Source organism: Petaurus breviceps, unplaced genomic scaffold, assembly GCF_028583685.1.
Source record: "Petaurus breviceps papuanus isolate PSGF00001 unplaced genomic scaffold, PetGlider_PUasm1.0 126, whole genome shotgun sequence".
NCBI lineage: Eukaryota > Metazoa > Chordata > Mammalia > Diprotodontia > Petauridae > Petaurus > Petaurus breviceps.
This window is the reverse complement of record NW_027185655.1, coordinates 9,468,216-9,485,513: the sequence shown is the minus strand read 5'-3', so window position 1 is coordinate 9,485,513 and position 17,298 is coordinate 9,468,216. Positions and strand designations below refer to the sequence as shown.

At 39.9% G+C, this 17,298-nt stretch overlaps 1 protein-coding gene and 1 long non-coding RNA gene across 3 annotated transcripts in view; one reads left to right on the top strand and one right to left on the bottom strand.

Moving 5' to 3' along the window:
- The window catches only part of LOC138164799 (uncharacterized), a 12,986-nt gene extending 7,124 nt beyond the window's left edge, over positions 1-5,862 (top strand). Inside the window, exons 2-3 of the long non-coding RNA XR_011169188.1 lie at positions 2,055-2,170; positions 5,307-5,862. This is a non-coding gene — a long non-coding RNA (uncharacterized lncRNA). The remainder of the gene's footprint in view (positions 1-2,054; positions 2,171-5,306) is intronic.
- A 145-nt stretch (positions 5,863-6,007) lies between these two features.
- Positions 6,008-17,298, bottom strand: part of MRPL1 (mitochondrial ribosomal protein L1) — a 50,307-nt gene continuing 39,016 nt past the window's right edge. For both annotated transcript variants that reach the window (XM_069092736.1, XM_069092738.1), the window contains 3 exons: positions 16,958-17,064; positions 9,948-10,029; positions 6,008-6,221 (listed from right to left, as the gene is read on the bottom strand). In XM_069092736.1, the coding sequence (XP_068948837.1) occupies positions 6,100-6,221; positions 9,948-10,029; positions 16,958-17,064 (311 nt within the window). In that variant the 3' untranslated portion in view covers positions 6,008-6,099. The remainder of the gene's footprint in view (positions 6,222-9,947; positions 10,030-16,957; positions 17,065-17,298) is intronic.

Here is a 17,298-nt window from a genome sequence, read left to right as displayed (position 1 = left end):
AGATAGATAGATAGATAGATAGATAGATAGATAGATAGATAGATAGATAGATAGATTCATAGATAGATAGATAGTTAAGATAACACAAATATAAAAAAAAAACTGTTGCAACATATGTGTGACGACCAACTTTGATAGACCGGACTCTTCTCAGCAATGCAAGGTTATAAGACAACTCCAAAAGACTTATGATGGAAGGAGATGTCTACATTCAGAGAAAGAACTAGAAAGAACTGATTTTGAATGCAGATTGAAGCAAACTACCTGCTCTTTCTTTTTCTTGTTTGGTTTTGTTTTCTCTTTCCCATTGTTCATTCCATCGGATACAATCCTTCTTTACAACCTGACTAATGTCTGATGTGAAAGTATTTGCAGATCCTATACTTGATTGCATGCCGCCATGGGGGTGGGAGGGAAGGAGAGGGAGGGGGAGAAAATTTGAAACTCAAGGGATTATGGAACCAAATCTTGTAAACTCAAAGTAAACAAACAAATTAATAAAGACCCCCCCCCCAAAAAAAAACACCCAAACCTGTTGAAGGGTTAAAGAAAGTAGATTTCCAGGGGAGTGCTGAGTAATTTTTTTTTGAAAAGGGGGCAGAAGGCCAAATAATTTTGGGGACCTCTGGTTTACACTCTAACTTTATCTCTTTCTCACAAACAGAAATATGTACTACTTGATGCTAAGTGAAATGAACTGAACCAGGAGAACATTACACAGTAACAATTACATTGTATGATGACCAACTTTGATAGACGTAGCTCTTCTCAGCAATATTGTGTAAGACAATTCCAAAAGACTGATGGAAAATGTTATCCACATCCAGAGAACGAACTAAGGAGTCTGAATGCAGAACAAAGCAGACTGTTTTCTTGTTTGTTTTTCCCTTTTGTTCTCATTCTTCTTTCACAACATGACTGATGTGGAAATATTTAAGATGATTGTACAAGCATAGCCTATATCAGATTGCCTGCTGTCTTGGGGAAGAGGAAGGGGAGGGAAGGAGGGAAGAGGAAAAAAATTTGTAACTCAAAATCTTATAAAAGTGAATGTTGAAAACTATTGGAAAATATAAAATACTATCAAGCAGGAGAAAAAAAAGAAATATGTTCAGTCTAATGCAGGACTGGGCAACCTCTTACCTGAGATTGGATGCTGCTCTGATTCTCAGCGTTATTTCTTTGGATGTAATTTCCATTCCGTGGGCTGCTCTGATTGCTCCATTTACAGGGAGAGCCCCTGAAGTTTTGCAGATTACAGGAATTTTCAAGTAATGGTGAATCAGCTGACCTATATCTCAAAAGGGAGATAGGAAGACCTAATACTAAGACCTACAGTCTTTTTCCCTTTCCCCTCTTGTACTCAATTCTCTCACCACTGAACTCTTCTATTATTTTGCACAACTCTTACCATTTCCATTAGACTTTCTTAAACAGGACATAATATAGAACTTAAATTTATGGTTTGACAAATTGTATTCAGTGGGTTAGGTTCTTTTAGAAAGCGAGTTGGACATTTTATATCTATGTAAGAAAAAGATATTGTATGAAACCTTTAATATTTTTCTATTGCTCAGTGAAACCTCAACAGGTATTTCTTAGTCCCACTTAGTCCAGTCATTTCACTAGAATTCTATCTGAAAGGGACTATAGAGTTCATATAATCCAACTCCCTAATCATCTTTTTCCTCCTTCTTTTCCTTCCTCATGAAAGTCAAGTAAATCTTCTGATTTCAAGTCTGTAATTTCAATCTGCACAAGGTTCCATAAAACTGCCATAAATTAATTTAGATTTTAAGAAAATGGAGAGGATGGGGAAGCTCCATATTTTCTTGGGGCATTGAGTTCAAACTTTATGTAACAGAAGAAAAGCAGTAAAAAAAAAAAAAAAGCTTATTTAAGCAATAAGGAGAGTTCTGAAGAAGTTAAAAGAAGATACAGTCATTATGGCCTGGATTCTTCCTGGCGCATACATGCCACTGGAAGCCCTGATGGCCAATGGCTTTTCCCCTTGTCCAATCCACTCTCTTTCCCCTCCATTTGTGTGTGTGCAGGGAACAGTCCAAGCTCATTCTGGAGTTGCTGTGGTGAGACTGAAACTCCCTCTATTACCAGTGAATGTTGCTTGATGGAGTAGCCTTCTTTCAAAGTCACTGGAATAGTAAACTGGGTAAGCACATGAGCACAAAGACCAAATTTATTTCTATATCCTTTGAGTAAATGTATTCGAATTTATTGGGTATCAAAACAAAAATAGTAACCAAAATTTGTCTAATCTCAATTTGCTACTCTAATACCTTATAACTGCCCCCAAGCTTTTTGGAATAACTTGTATAGGGTGAATGGATAGAGTCATGGATGACATTGAGGTTGTGAGCCTATAAAACAAGAAAGAATAGTGTTTCCCTCAAGTGATAAGGAAGTTCAGAAGAGGGGAGGGCTGTGGGCAGGGGGAGAGAAGTAATGTGTTTTGTTTTGAATGTGCCTAGTTTTGAGATTTTTGTAGGACATACATTTCAAGATGTCCAAAAGGCAGATGGTATTGCAGGATTGCAATTCATGAAAGAGCCTGGGGCAGTATATACAGACCTGGGAGTCATTTACATAAAGATAACCACGCAGGGGAATTGTCCACATCATCCACAGAGGTAGTGAGACTTCTGATTCAGCCAACAATAGACCACTGAGGTTCATTGTTTCTCCCGTCTGGTCCAACTCCATTTCAACCAACAGCAAATGGCTTTGATGTCTGCTGCTTTATAATGTAATTAGTGGTCTGGAAGTTGTATTCTTCATTCATTCCTGTATTATTTTCCTTGAAATTCTAGGTCCTTCGTTTCTCCAAATGAACTTTATTATTTTATTGAGATCTATAAAGTGGGGGCAGCTAATTGGTACAGTGAATAGAGCACCAGCCCTGGAGTCAGGAGGACCCGAGTTCAAATCCAGCCTCAGATACTTAACACTTACTAGCTGTGTGACCTTGGGCAAGTCATTTAATCCCAATTGCCCTGCCTCCCCCCCTCCAAAAAGCAAAAAAAAAAAAAATTCTATAAAGTGTCCCTTTGACAGTTTAATTAGTATAGCATTGAAACTATAAATCAGTAGAATTGTCATTTAATTTTATTGGCAAGGCCCAGCCATGAGCACTGAATATTCCTCTAGTTACTTAAGTCATTTATAAGGAATCCTTTGTAATTAAATCTATACAATTATTTTGCATGGACATCAAGCAATTTTTAATTTTTCTGTTTGTTATCTTTGCCAATCTGATGAAAGATGAAACCTCAGAATTATTTTCCATTTTCATTTCTCTTATTTCTTCTTGGCTGCTTCAAAACTATGCTATTCTGTGCACAACCTTCTCATTTCTAGGAATTATAGCCAGCATTTAAATCATACTGTAGTCGACAAAGCACTTTACAAATATCAGCTTATTTTAGCTTCATAATCCTGAAAGGCAGGTGCTATTACCTTTATTTTACATTTTACAGGTGAAGAAAGTGAAGCAGAAGTTAAGTGACTTGCCCAGGGTCACACAGCTAGTATCTAAGGTCAAATTTGAACTCAGATCTAGTAATCTATCCAATGTGCAATCATGCTACCATTAGAATATAAGCTCCTGTGTGGAGACTTTCTTGCTTATATTTGCATACCTAGCAATTAGTATAGTGCCTAGCACAGAATAAGCTCTTAATAAACGCTATTTCATGGGCAGAGCATAATTGCCATGGGAGGGTTAGGGGACAGGAGGGAGGTCAAAGCTACATTGATGAAGCCAGCAGTGAACTCTGGAGAGCCAAGAGGAGTCTCTTGACTATTTTGCTAAACTTGCTGGGGGGACAGATTCAAGATAGTGACTCCATTTTCCCAGCCCACCACGCCCCTTCCTCTCTGGGAGAGCATATATTTGTTCTGAAACTTATTTCTGTTTTGGAGTAGTCACCTAGTCTCTAAAAGCCAGTACGAGATAAAACTATAGTTAACACTTGCAAAAAACAAACAAAACAAAATAAATGTTGTTTCATTCATTCATGGTGTTTTGAAACTAATGTTAACTTTCATTTCTTCTATTGAGAATTTCCTTATTTGCTATGCCTATTTAGTTATTGGGGGATGGCTCTTGTTTTTATACATTTGTTATCCATTCCCTGCAAATCTCGAACATTCGATATTTATCAGAAAGTTTTGCTTTGAAAGCTTTCCCTTCTAGTTACAACTAGCACCTTTATTTGTGCAAAAAACTTCCGATTTTATGTAATAAAAACTGCACTCCTTATCTCTTATGATACTTTCTCCTTTGTTCAAGTGTTTTTTCTCCACGCCCCTACTTCCCAATTTGTTTATATATGACTTTTTATAGCTATGTCCTCTATGTACTTTGAGCTTATCAGAAGAAAGCATGTGTTGTAAGATGTTAAACTAAACCTAATTTCAACCAGATTGCATGCCATTTCCCCAGGTTTGTGGAATTTAGCTTAATACTTAGCCTAATGTTTGATGTCTTTGAACATGTCACTGTTTGCTTCCATAAATATAATTGTGTACCTAATCATCCCATTGATCAAATTTTCTATTTCTTCACCAGGACAGTTTTAATGATTATTGCTTTGCAGTACACTTTAAGATGCTAATATTAAACTGTCTTATATAGTTTAATTATATAATTATATATAAACTGCAACTCTAAAAGGTAATCCTTTGGTAATATGATTAGGTTGGTATGGAATTTGTAAATTACTTAAGGTAGTATTGAAATTATTATACTCCATGGGGTGGCTAGGTGGTGCAGTGAACAGAGCACTGCCCCTGGAGTCAGGAGGACCTGAGTTCAAATTCCACCTCAGGCACTTAACACTTACTAGCCATGTGACCTTGGGCAAGTCACTTCACCCCAACTGCCCTGCCCTCCCCCTTCCAAAAAAAAAAAAAGGAAAAGAAATTTTTATACTCTAACCACAAGCAAATAATTCCTCATCATATATTTAAGACTTCTGTAATTTCCCTGGTATTTTCAGTTTTATTCATATAATTCTTATGTGTCTTGGCAAGTGAACTACTATATATTTTATATATTCTAAAGTAATTTTGAATGAAATTTATTTTTCACTGGTGGACTTTCTTTTGGGGGTACCTAAAGATTTTTGTAGGTTTATTTTAAATTCTGCTTCCTGACTTAACCAGTATTTTTTCTATTAATTTTCTAGTTATAGCACTAGGATTCCATAAGTAAACTACTATATGGTCTGCAAAAAGCAGATGATTTTATTATTTCTTTGCCTATTTTCAATTTCTTTTTGTCTTAGGACTATTATCTCTACAACTGCATGAAAGAACACATGACAATGGACAACCTTTCTTTACCTTGGATTGTACTACAAAGGCCTCTAGTGATACTATTTTACAGAAGACATTTGCTACTGGTTTTATATTTGCCATAATTTACCATATTAAAGAAAAAGTCCATTTATGTTTATGTTTTCTAATGTTATGAACATAAAGGGGGTTATATATTTTGTCAAAATTGTTCTGTGTCAATATTGACATAGTCATATGATTTTTATTACTTTTTTAATTAAAATGGTCCAGTAGTTTTCTAATACTGAATAAACCCTATATTCCTGGTATAAATCCAACTTGGTCATAGCGTATTATCTTTTTAATATGTAGCTATCACATCTTTGCTATTATTTTTTATTCAATATATTTGCAATGAAATTCAATGGAAATACTGGCTTACAGTTTTCTTTCTCTGACTTCTACCTCACTGATTTAGGTATTGGGAACTTCTCATAGAAGGAATATGATAGAATGCTATCTTTTCCTAATTTTACAATCTGGAAAAAATGGAGTCAATATTTTTCTGAACGTTTAATAGTATTAATTGTAAGCCCATCTATTCTCGAGTTCCTTTATGACTCATTCAGTTTCTTTTTCTGAGATGGGGTTACTTAAATATGTTATTTCTTATTCTGATGATCTGGGTCACAAAATTTAACTTCTAGGATGAAAATAAGTAATTTATTTTGAAGACACAATGACTTATGTCACCTGAAAATTATTAAATCCAATAAAAGTCATTTCACAAGATGGATTTTTTTAGATAGTTTCTTTAATACTTTCTTCTGCTTTTTCCTTTTCTTGAGGTAATAAGTGCTCGATCTTTATTAACAATCCTTCACTTGTTGAACTACGAAGAAATGCGCGTACTATGAAAGGTCCTGGAAACAAAACAAAACTTTTGTTACATTCAGCACATACCTGCTGCCTCCATGCCGCCATACAATAAGCAACATTCACCGCCAAACTGTATTCAATTGGAAGATACTGACACTCACTCTAAACAATTTTAAAGTCTTTGTTAAAAAAGACTTTCCTTTTAGCATACAAGATAGACTGGCCTCATGACTAAAAGTGATTTGTCCTTAAATGTCCTTGTGCCCACCAAGTAATTCCTCTTTCCCAGATGATATCCACCCAAATTTCTTTTTATTACAAAGTTAATAGAGAAGAGAGCAGGTGGTGATATTCACATTAAGTGACAAGACTGTAAATATTTATTTTAAACATTCAGCACAGCTGCTACTTTGCCAGCACTACTTAGTGAGATTCCCTGAAAATAGATAAACTGAAATGTGATCAACTAAGTGGTAGCTTCATTTTAAAATGATGTCCCACTCCAAAGGAAACACCTGACTTCAGGTCAGTGTAAGCTAGCCAGAACTGTACTGGTAGTTTAAGTAAATGATGTCATCATAGAAATGCATGACGGACAAAAAAAAAAAGATGAGCTGACTAAGGGGCTAAACTCATGGATAATTACTGGACAGTCTGTGTGCTCTACTAATACCTTTCTGAAAGCAAGAGAAAGTAAGGAAGGGCCACCAGAATTTAGCTGGGTCACCAGCAGTAAACTTGAGAGATGGCACAGACGTGGTTAACGGGGCCTCAGAGGCCAGCACAGAAGGGCTGTCACAAGGAACACCCACCTCCATGACATCACAGGTCCATGTGAGCAGTCACCCAAAAGATAGTCATTCAACGGGGCTGCTGCACATTAGGGAAATTCAGGAAAACTTCGTGTGGAAGGTAGCATTTAAGTTGAGATGAGTAAGAATTCAGCTTGGGAAAAGAGAAGACATTCTAAGCACAGAAAACAGTGGGAGCAAGGGCATGGCACGTCCACAAAATAAAAATAAAGTTGATAGAGGTAAGGCTGGAATAGAAGCATAGCACAAGACTGCAGAAAGTTCTGAATGCTACGCAAAGGAGTCTGACCTTTACCGGGCAGGCACGAAAGATTTCTGATCAGAAGCGACATGACCAAACACATGTATCATAGTTTATTCCAGCAGCAGCACAAGAGGTGAACTGGAAGAGGGAGAGACAGGTGGCAGGATGATCTATGAGGAGGCTAGAGGCTAGGGGATCAGGTGGCCAGCAAGGCTGGACAGGACCAGCATGGGGACAGCAGGCAGAGAGTGATGCTGTAGAAGGGAGCTTCCCAGGGACCTGGGAACTGACGGGACATGAAAGGTGAAAAGGGAAGAGTCAAAGATCATCAGCAGAGGACCGATGTACACAAAGACAACAATGCCGAACACCTTCAGAACCCGTTCCTGAGGAACGCAGCGACCAGCCAGGATTCTGGAGGAGCAGAAAGGAAGCCTGCCGCTCTCCTCCTGACAGAGGACCTCGAGGGGCAGAATGAGGCGCGCCTTCTTGGACGTGGTCACTGAGGAAATCTATTTTGTCTCATTACAGTATCTGTTACAAGGGTCTGGTTTTTCTTTTTCTTTTCTTTTTCACTTGGAGGGGAGCAGGTAGAAGGGAGAGGAAATAAACACTTATTAGTTGAGGGGAAAAAAGTACAATAAAAGTTTCAAAAAGAGTCAAAGATAATTCCAGGGCTTCAAACATGGACAAGTGGGTGAATACGATGCCACAAACAGACCTGGTGAGGCTGGACATACGAGTAGGCTGAGGGGATGTCACTGGGGAGTGTTGCTGTTCAGTCACTGCATCACGTCTGACTCTCTGCGACCCCATTTGGAGTTTTCTTGGCAGAGATACTGGAGAGGTTTGCCACGTCCTTCTCTAGCTCATTTTGCAGATAAGTAAACTGAGGCAAACAGGGTAAAGTGACTTGCCCAGGGTCACACAGCTAGTAAGTGTCTGAGGCTGGATTTGAACTCAGGAAGATGAGTTCCATTCACTCCATTCACTGCACCACCTCTCTGCCCTCACTGGGAAGTGGCACCAACATGAAAAAGCATCAATCCCACCCCTTCCTCCGCATGGCCAGTAAAACTCTCCCTTATAACAAACAGGGACTGCCAAACAAACCAGCACACACGTGTCTCATATAACCACAGAGCCTGAGAGTCAGAAGGGACTTCAGGACCCAAACAGGGTCCAAACTACACACAAAAGGAGAGCCCCTGCCATCCCTGAAGAGTGGTCATTCAGTCCCACCTGAAGACATCCCACAAGGAGGAGCCCAGAACCTTTCAGGGCAGCCCAGTCCGCTTCTGAGCAGCACTGGTCACTAGGAAGTGCTCCTTGCATCAAGCTTCGATGTGTCTCTTTAGACTGTCTCCTCATTGTTCTTGGCTCTGCTCTCTGGGCCAGAGAATCCTCCCTCCTTCCACATGACAGCCTTCGGGATCTAAACGCAGCCATCATGCCCACCCCAAGCCTTCTCTTCTCCAGCTCATCATGCCCAGTGCCAGACACGAGCACCCTAGGTACCTCTTGGGTCTTATTCCATAACTCTGGTCCATCATCTCTCTACTAAGAAGAGGGACGGAGACATGTGACATTGTCAGTCCTCAGGTCAAAACTGGCCAAAATTCTAATGCACAAACATCTTTTTCAAGAAATTAAACAGCAAGAAAGATGAGATATATTAGGTAAGAGATGGATGGGATAGTGGTTGGTCAAGCTGGAAGATCCAAAGACTGAATTTTAAATATGGATTTAATAAATGACTGTATACGTAAGGTGAGATAAAATAAGAAGTCAAGGATAAAGTAAAATTATGAATCTGAAAGAAAAGGATGGTGGTACCCTTGACAGAAGTAGGGAGCTTAAAAATGAGAAAAATAATTGTGGGGTACACTCAGAATTAGAGAGTATGATATGGATAATAAAGCAGCAAAGATGACAGAGTGCAGTGACACAAAAACCCAGAGGAGAGAGCGTTTGCAACAGTCTCACATGCTGCTGTAGAGAGGTTCAAAAGTAGGAGTACTGAGAAAAGAACATTAGATTTGGCCACTTAAAGATCAACGCTAACTCGAAAGAATAGTTTTAGCTGAGTGCTGAGGGCAGAAAATATACTGCAAAGGAGGGCAAATGAATGACAAAAAAGTAGCCACAGAGCCAAGCATTCCTAAGGCAAGCATCCCCCACAGTGATCTCCTGACCTAACACCAAACCACTAACAACTAATCTCTGAGTCTGACCATTCGACCAGCTCTGAATTCATTTAGTTGTAATAACGTTTAAGCTCATATTCCTCCATCTTTTCAACAGGAACATTGTCACAAAAACTGCCAGTTGTGTACTGGTATGCACGATGAGGGGAAGGGGAAGAGGAAAAAAGAGCCGCCTTAAATTAGCAAGGGACCCTTTGCAGAATTTGAGTCTTTATTGCGGCCCACCAAATGCCCACCTCCACTAGGACTATTATTCACTGTTCTTCGATGGACTGTGACATTACTGATGAGACTGGTCCCTTTACTGGTACAGATGGCGCCCCGCCCAAGCCTTCTCATTCTGGATGACTCCTGACCACATACTTCCACGGATTCCCCATTGACATTCATTCACCCGACGTGCTTTCATCTACGGCACTGTCATGGCGTTAAGATACTCTGGTTCTCTCATTTAAATTTTCGGAGTATACTCAGTATCGTAAGGTCTGCACATATCAGATAACTTACCACTACTCTGGGGTTTGTGCCTGCAGACATCAGTGATGACGGCTTGCAAATTAGCAGTGATCTCATCAGTTGGCATATCCAGCTGAAAGAAAATGATGCGGTATAAACCACACAGAAGCTTGTATCATAGAACAATCTTCAAATTGGCAAAGATGGTAAAAGAAAGAGTTAAAGAAACTGTGGGGAGACAAGAGCTCTAACAGGCTTGGTTAAGATGTGAACTGATCCAACTGTCCTGTGAAATAATACGGAGTTAAGAAAAATGACTACATGGTTCATTCTTCCCTTCAATCTAATTATCCTATGGCTAGGTTTATAAACACCAGAGTAGTCAACAGGAAGAAAAGTCCTGTGTGAATCAAAATAATCATGGCAGCACTATTTATAGAAGCAAGAATCTGGAAATAATTCTGTGCTGATCAAGTGGGGAATGGCTAAACAAACTGCACTATGTATATAAATGAAATGGACCATGGCTACACCATTAAGGAATAAATAATTCAGAGAAATATGGGAAAACTTTTATGAGCTGATACAGAACAGGAAAGCTGAATCAAAAGAATCATATGCACAACTATGACAATATAAATAAAAACAACTTCAAAAGATAATAGAATGCAGGTCAAATACAGTGGACAATGTTGATTCCAGATGACTGATGTTAAATATATTTCCTTTCAGTTAAGATCTGAGAGTAGAAAGTGATGTACTGCCAGCCTCAATTACTTTATTAGACAGTTTTATAAAGCTCCCTTTTTGGTAAGGAAATATTCTATTGGAGTATTTATTGGAAAGTGTGGTATCAAAACAAAATGCGGATCTATTTTGCTAACATTTTACCAATCTGTTTGATTAGTGGGTTTAAGGGTAAAATCTAAATATCCTTGAACAATTTTTTTAAGATAGTCAATAGATTACAGGTATATATTATCTCTCTCTAGATATCTTCAAAGATTTTATTTTTTCAGGCTTTTGTGAGACAAAATGGAATCTTCTCAAAATGCTGGTGTTGAAACAGGGAATAATAATAGTTCACAATGACAAAGAACCTTCCTCAAAGCAGCCTTAAGTGAAAGTATCATATGACTGGAAATGCTAAATTTAGAAAATAAAGAATTAATTTCCTTTCAGGACTATCTTGGTTTTTTCCCCACTATCATAAAATATCTGATTCTTTGAAACAGAAGTAAAAAAAGAAAAGACATGTTGCCATTGGTTGGACGTCTGGCAAACGCAATTCAATGCACCGTATGCACAGAAATGAGGTCTGTGAATGCTGAATGGTCCACTCTGGTCAGCAGCGCATCAGTGCAATGAGGAACTGCGTCAGCTGTTGCCTTGGTGTTCTGTTTAGTAAGTAGGTGCTTAATACATTCTTGTAAAATTGAATTTGCTGAAGTATTTTCCTGGGGGAAAATGATGGGATGACATCAATAAATTTTTAAAATGCGTCATCTACCAGTCTCAATAAGAACTGAATATAAGCCTTGCTTCAAAGCTAAAAGAGACAGCTAAACTTCCTATCCCCAGATATTCTAGGAAATCCCCAGTGGCCTGATGAATAATATTCTAAGACACCAGGAAACTGGCAATAAGAATAAAGCAGTTTTGTCATTTTAATTTTCCGAGAGGGAAGCAAACTACTGATCACTGACTCGAGTCTACCTAACTATATACTGAGGCACATTTCTTCAAACTTCGGAATTCTACAGCCAAATTCCTTTGCCTTATGCTAATGAGTATTAGCAGAATTGTGCTGGATTTGTTTTTCTTACTTCATAATTTTCAAATTTTCCTGGAAATCAAACATATTATACTGTAGTATTCAAAGAAGAAAACAACAATATGAGTTTTATCATTAATTTAAAGGGGTGAGAAGACTAAGGAAACCATTTTTTTTTAAACTGAATTTAGTCATACATTGCCTTGGGTCTATGTTTTTATATACCCCATTCAGTCTTCCAGAGGAAGCCTTCAAAAACCATGTCTACAATATATATATTTTGTAGTTTTTCTGAACTCTAAATACAGACCATGTTTTTTCCTGTTCCAGCTTATTCACTAAAACTAAAGGCATTTAGATTTCAACATATGTAATTAATTCCATCATGCTTATATTCACTAGCCTGCATTTGTTTATTTTTGTTATAACTTACACTTCAGCTTTTATCAGCTGCCAAGATGCCAACAGTCCTTTGGCAGAAAATACCAACATTGCTATTCATTACATAAGCAAAATGCAGGAGATTAATGTTTATTGCTTTCAGAAAGAAATGGAACCCACAGAAGACAGGCACATATGAAAGTTTCAAACAGATTTGAAAATAGCTCGAAGAGCAGTTAAATCAGGTCCCCGCATGTCTATGTGCACCTGAATAGCTTTCAGAAAAGATCTGGTTTGCCAGTTCTAGGGGCTGAGGTCAGCAAACAGTGACAGTTTTAAAATACCCTGCAATCTGAGTGATGTCTATCTAAAACCATGTGGCCGGAAGGTATGTGTATTTAAACACAAAGACACATACGGTAACGTTAACTGCTCAGACCTACAGCTTTCTATATAAAAATTCTTTGCATTTATTGGTTGCGGAATTCAATCTTACATATAATGCACAATGTAAGCAATGCCTCTAGAGGAAAAAGGCCCAGGTGCAAAGGTCACAAAATTAAATAGCGTTTAACAGACTGAGCATTGCAGGCCAGGGCTGACCAAGTTGGTTTGGTACCAACCAAAACATGGGAACAAAATGAAATACTCATAGAAAATCTTATAGTTTGGGGGCGGGGGGGAAAGCTTTCCTGAGCTCCTACAGTCCCATCTACCATGAGAGAGTTGTTCTGGGACCTTCAAGTAGGGAAGGGCCTCTGCCCTCTCCTAACACAGACAACATGCCCCTGAACCACTGCACCCTCGTCCTTCACAGAAGGACAGCTAGGTGGCCCAGTGGAAAGGCTGCTGGGCCTGGAGTCAGAAGACTCATCTTCCTGAGTTCAAATCTGATCTCAAACACTAGCTGTGTGACCCTGGGCAAGTCATGTACCCTGTCTGCCTCAGTTTCCTTGACTATAAAATGATCTGGAGAAATAAATGGCAAACCATTCCAGTATCTCTGTCAAGAAAACCCCAAATGGGTTCCAAAGAGTCGGGGAGGGGCCTGTCTGTCTCTTTCTTCCATAGTACCCCTAGTGCTGAGAGGAGGACTGGACAAGAGGTGGTTGGAGCTCTGGAAAGCTCTCAGGCCCCTGGGCTGCCTGTGGAGGGGGTCAAACATCAGGGCCCAGGGTAAGCTTCTTGGACTCGGGCATCCAGGAGGTTCTAAGTTTCTCTGAGCTGAATCGCCTGGGGCAGGGCATCAGGATCCTGCTCCCACCACACGGAGCAACAAACTGTTTTCAAAACCACCTCTGTCCTTTGGAACACTTTATAAAGCTTTATGGACTAAAAGCTGATTTCATGGTGTAATGGTGCAAACTTATTCCATAATCCAAGAAGATAAAGCAAACCCCATAGGCAGGCTTAACAATATTCAAGCGAGAGATAATTTTTTACATTCAAACCTCATTAATCCAAGACCTACTTATTCAGAATTATTAATAACTTAAAAACTGACAAGGCTGAAGCGATACAATAAAAATCAGTAAAACAATTTAATATTGTATGACTGTATGGACAGATTCCACTCATCTTGTTTAAGAAGCAACTGATAGGTTCATTATATAATCATTCACCTGTACTGTTGTCCCCCACACATCTGGTGACATTTACAGCTTGGAAATGAGCGCCAAATTTGAAGTGCTCCCAAGTTCAGGGTCAGCCAAAAGATGGTTACTGTTCACCCTCACCCCCCACCAAACTGCCCCAGAGTAGTCATCAACCCTGGCAAATGCAAAACTGGCATCATACCTGGCCACTTTCAGATGAAAAGAAGCAAGGGTACTATATCTAAGTCTGGCTCATTTATGAGGCAGTTTATCAAATAAAACAAATTGGATCAGTGCAGTCACTGTGTGTTAGGACTTAGAGGCGATCCCTTTAATTAAACAGATATTTTGGACTGCTCAGATGTCTTTCTGAAAGACCCAGGTGCAAAAGGCAGTATCTTGATGGGTAAGATGGGTGGCAATGCCAAAGTAAAGATGGCAGTATTCATGAAGCAACACATTCAGAACCGAGCCTTTCACTGTTGGCTTGACAGATCTTACTGGAAAAATGGATCCCACAGGGCCATCCTGGGAGAGAAGGTCAGGGAGGGAGGCTGGAGGTCAGAAGGCGGCTGCCGCTTCCCAGAGTGCTGAGGAGAGGAAGATGTCTGTGTAACAAGTCACTGCAGAAGCGTGGAACAGGAGCGGCCAGCAGCCCCCTCGGCGGCTCTGCTCTACCCATCAGCCTCCCACACGAGGTTGCCTCACTGGCGCTGCTCTGCCGGCCCAGCACGAAGGTGCAGCCATGTCTGAAGTGCCCTCACGCTCCAGTCTCACCCGAGTGTCCATCACAGAGCGCTTCTCAGATTCTCCCGGGAGCGGCTGCCGTAGCCACCCAGCATTCAGCGCTGACTGCTTCCCAGCTGTCCTGACCTGTGTTCATGCTGCCGCGGCCATGGTGCACACTGTTTTCCTGGTTCTCTTGCTTCGCTTTTCCTCAGTCGGTGCGAGCCCTTCTCTGCTTCTCGGCCTGGAGCAGTTTTTCACAGCACAGTAACATTCCAGTCCATTTCCTATTACGGTTCGTTGGGCCACACCAATGCCAGCCAGGGAAGCTTCTCTGTCTCCAACTCTCTACTACCATCATACAAAAACAACTGTGACAGAGCCAAGACTTGGGATCAATGCAATGACCAATGAATGCGAACTCCAGAAGACTGATGATGCATCACACTTCCCATATGGCGGCAAAGAGGAGATGACCTTGAGGGGCACATGTGCCAAGGCTTTTTTTAGTGAGGCAGAACTATAAGAGAGAGGAATAATGAAACCAAAATAACAACCCCCTCCCCCTCCAAAAAAAAAACCAGAAAAGAGAATAGTAAACATTTAAAAAACACACAGTAGGGGAAAACAAATTGAGAAAATGGGACACTTAAGCAATGGACTGCTAGAACTATCGTGTTAAATTTAATGTACACTTTTTAAAAAGTTGCAACAGTGATTAATAGTATCATATATAATCCCCCTTTTCTGTCCTTTTTTTGTGTAAGGAACTGTTTCCTATTTGTTGTTTCAAGTTCAAAATAATTAAAAAGAAAACAGATGGAGGTATCTTTTGTAACTATGGTAAGGGAGAGAATTTTTAACTTAAAAAGGGATCAAGATCACAAATGATAAAACAGATACTTCCAATTACATAAAATTGAAAATCTTTTGCACATACAAAAGAAATGCAGTTTAGATGAACAGGGAAATTGTTGACTGAGAAAAAAAATCATTGCATCAAATATCTCCAATAAGGGTCTGGTATCCAAGATAATAGGGAATGAAAACAAATACGGAAGACCAAGACCCATTACCCAATAGAAAGACTGTTGAAAGATACAAACAGTGTCAAAAAGAATAGCAAACTATTAATAGCTTATAATAATAACTATTATATATTATTATATTTATATATTATATATACTATATTATAATAATAACTAATAATAGGAAAAGATTTGGTTCCATACAACAAAATGTCGCCTTCAAGGCTCTTTCCCAACAAGGCATATACCATCCATACATAAAAATAATACCATGCATCACACAACCAACAAGGAATTTCCAAGAATAGAAATAAAGGTATCACACATAAGGGAAATGTGCAACACAAAGCAAAGATGGTTTGGTCACGTGGTGAAGACAAGCAATGACAGACAAATAGCAGCAGGGTTACTGATATCCTTGAGATGTCTAGAGGAATTGAGGAAGACCCAGCACATTGGATGGACTTCTTATAGTGAACTTACAGTGGAACATGGATTACGGTCACATAGGACAGGCTGCAATCTGCAATATCAGGGGGGAAATCCTCCTTGGTTATATCACAGATTTCTTTGAATACTGAGAATGAAATGCTACTTTAAATCATTAATAACGAGAGAAAATCTGTATCAGAACAATTCTGGTCTTTAGCCACATCTCCTTCAGACCGGCCGAGGTGACGATGACAGATGGAAAGAATGGGTGCCGGAGGAGTGGTGGGAAGCTGCCCTCACTGACATGGCACTGGCGGAGCCGGACACTGCTCTGACCCCCATGAGAAGCGAGGCGGAGCACTCGTTTCAGGAAGGGCGTCCAGGAGAGGACCAGCAGGACCACGGCGGACCTCGTGGTCTCGGGAGAGCAGAAGCTGCTCAAAGGGCTGGGGGTCTTCAACTGTCTTCAAGGTGTGTCCTGGGGAGGAGGGGCAGATGCTTCTGCTGGGCCCCAGAAGAGAGCACCAGCAGCAAAGGCTGGAAGCTGCCACGCGGCAAAGTCAGGCTGTATTCAAGAAAAATGTCATTAAGCATCAGAGCTAGCCAAAGTGGAACGGCCTGCCTAAGGAGTAGGCTCTTCTTTGCTCCAGTCCAATTCCGGGGACGCAATAATTCATTTCGATAAACCCTGACTTGTCCTTATCAACAGGAGAGACAGACACGATCCCCGCCCTCATGGAAGTTACTAATTATAATTATAATTATAAGTACTATAGAAAACACTGGGGGGAGCAGGGAATGGGGGGGGCGGCACTCAGGGCACAACAAACAAACACAAATGTGTGTGTAGAACCATAAGCTGTCCCTCAAAAAGCCAACATCATGATGACAAAATATACCTAACCTATACACAAAAGACAATACACAGAGATAGACACTATGATTAAGAATGTGTAAGTATTTTATGTGTAATTCCAAAGTAAGGATTACAAACACAAAGGAAGGGGAGATTACAGATACTGTATTTCAGAAGCACAAGCTCCGGGGACACATCTGGTAAAGGTAAATGATTCACCAATACATGAAAAAGAACGTCACTTGCCAATAATTCCCACTGCAACTTACCTTTGCTATCTGGGTCTCGAGAAAGTTCCCTCTTTCTTCATCGACTACAATCTCATGTCCAGATTTAAAGAATTCAAGCATTTTTAAAATGTCGCGATTGATAGAATCTGGTATGAGAAATATAAAGTCTCATTTAGTGAATGTTTATCAGACAAAAGATAAAGTCACAGAATTTTTGAGCCAGAAGAGGCCTCTGTGGCCTTGTGGTCCAGCTCAGACTTAATAAAGAATCCCCGCCCCGCCCCAAAATGTTCTGGACAAGCCGTTAGCTGGCCTCTTCCTGAAAGACCCTCAGCAAGAAGGCGCCTCCAGAGGCAGCCCATCTCCCCCAGGGCAGCTCT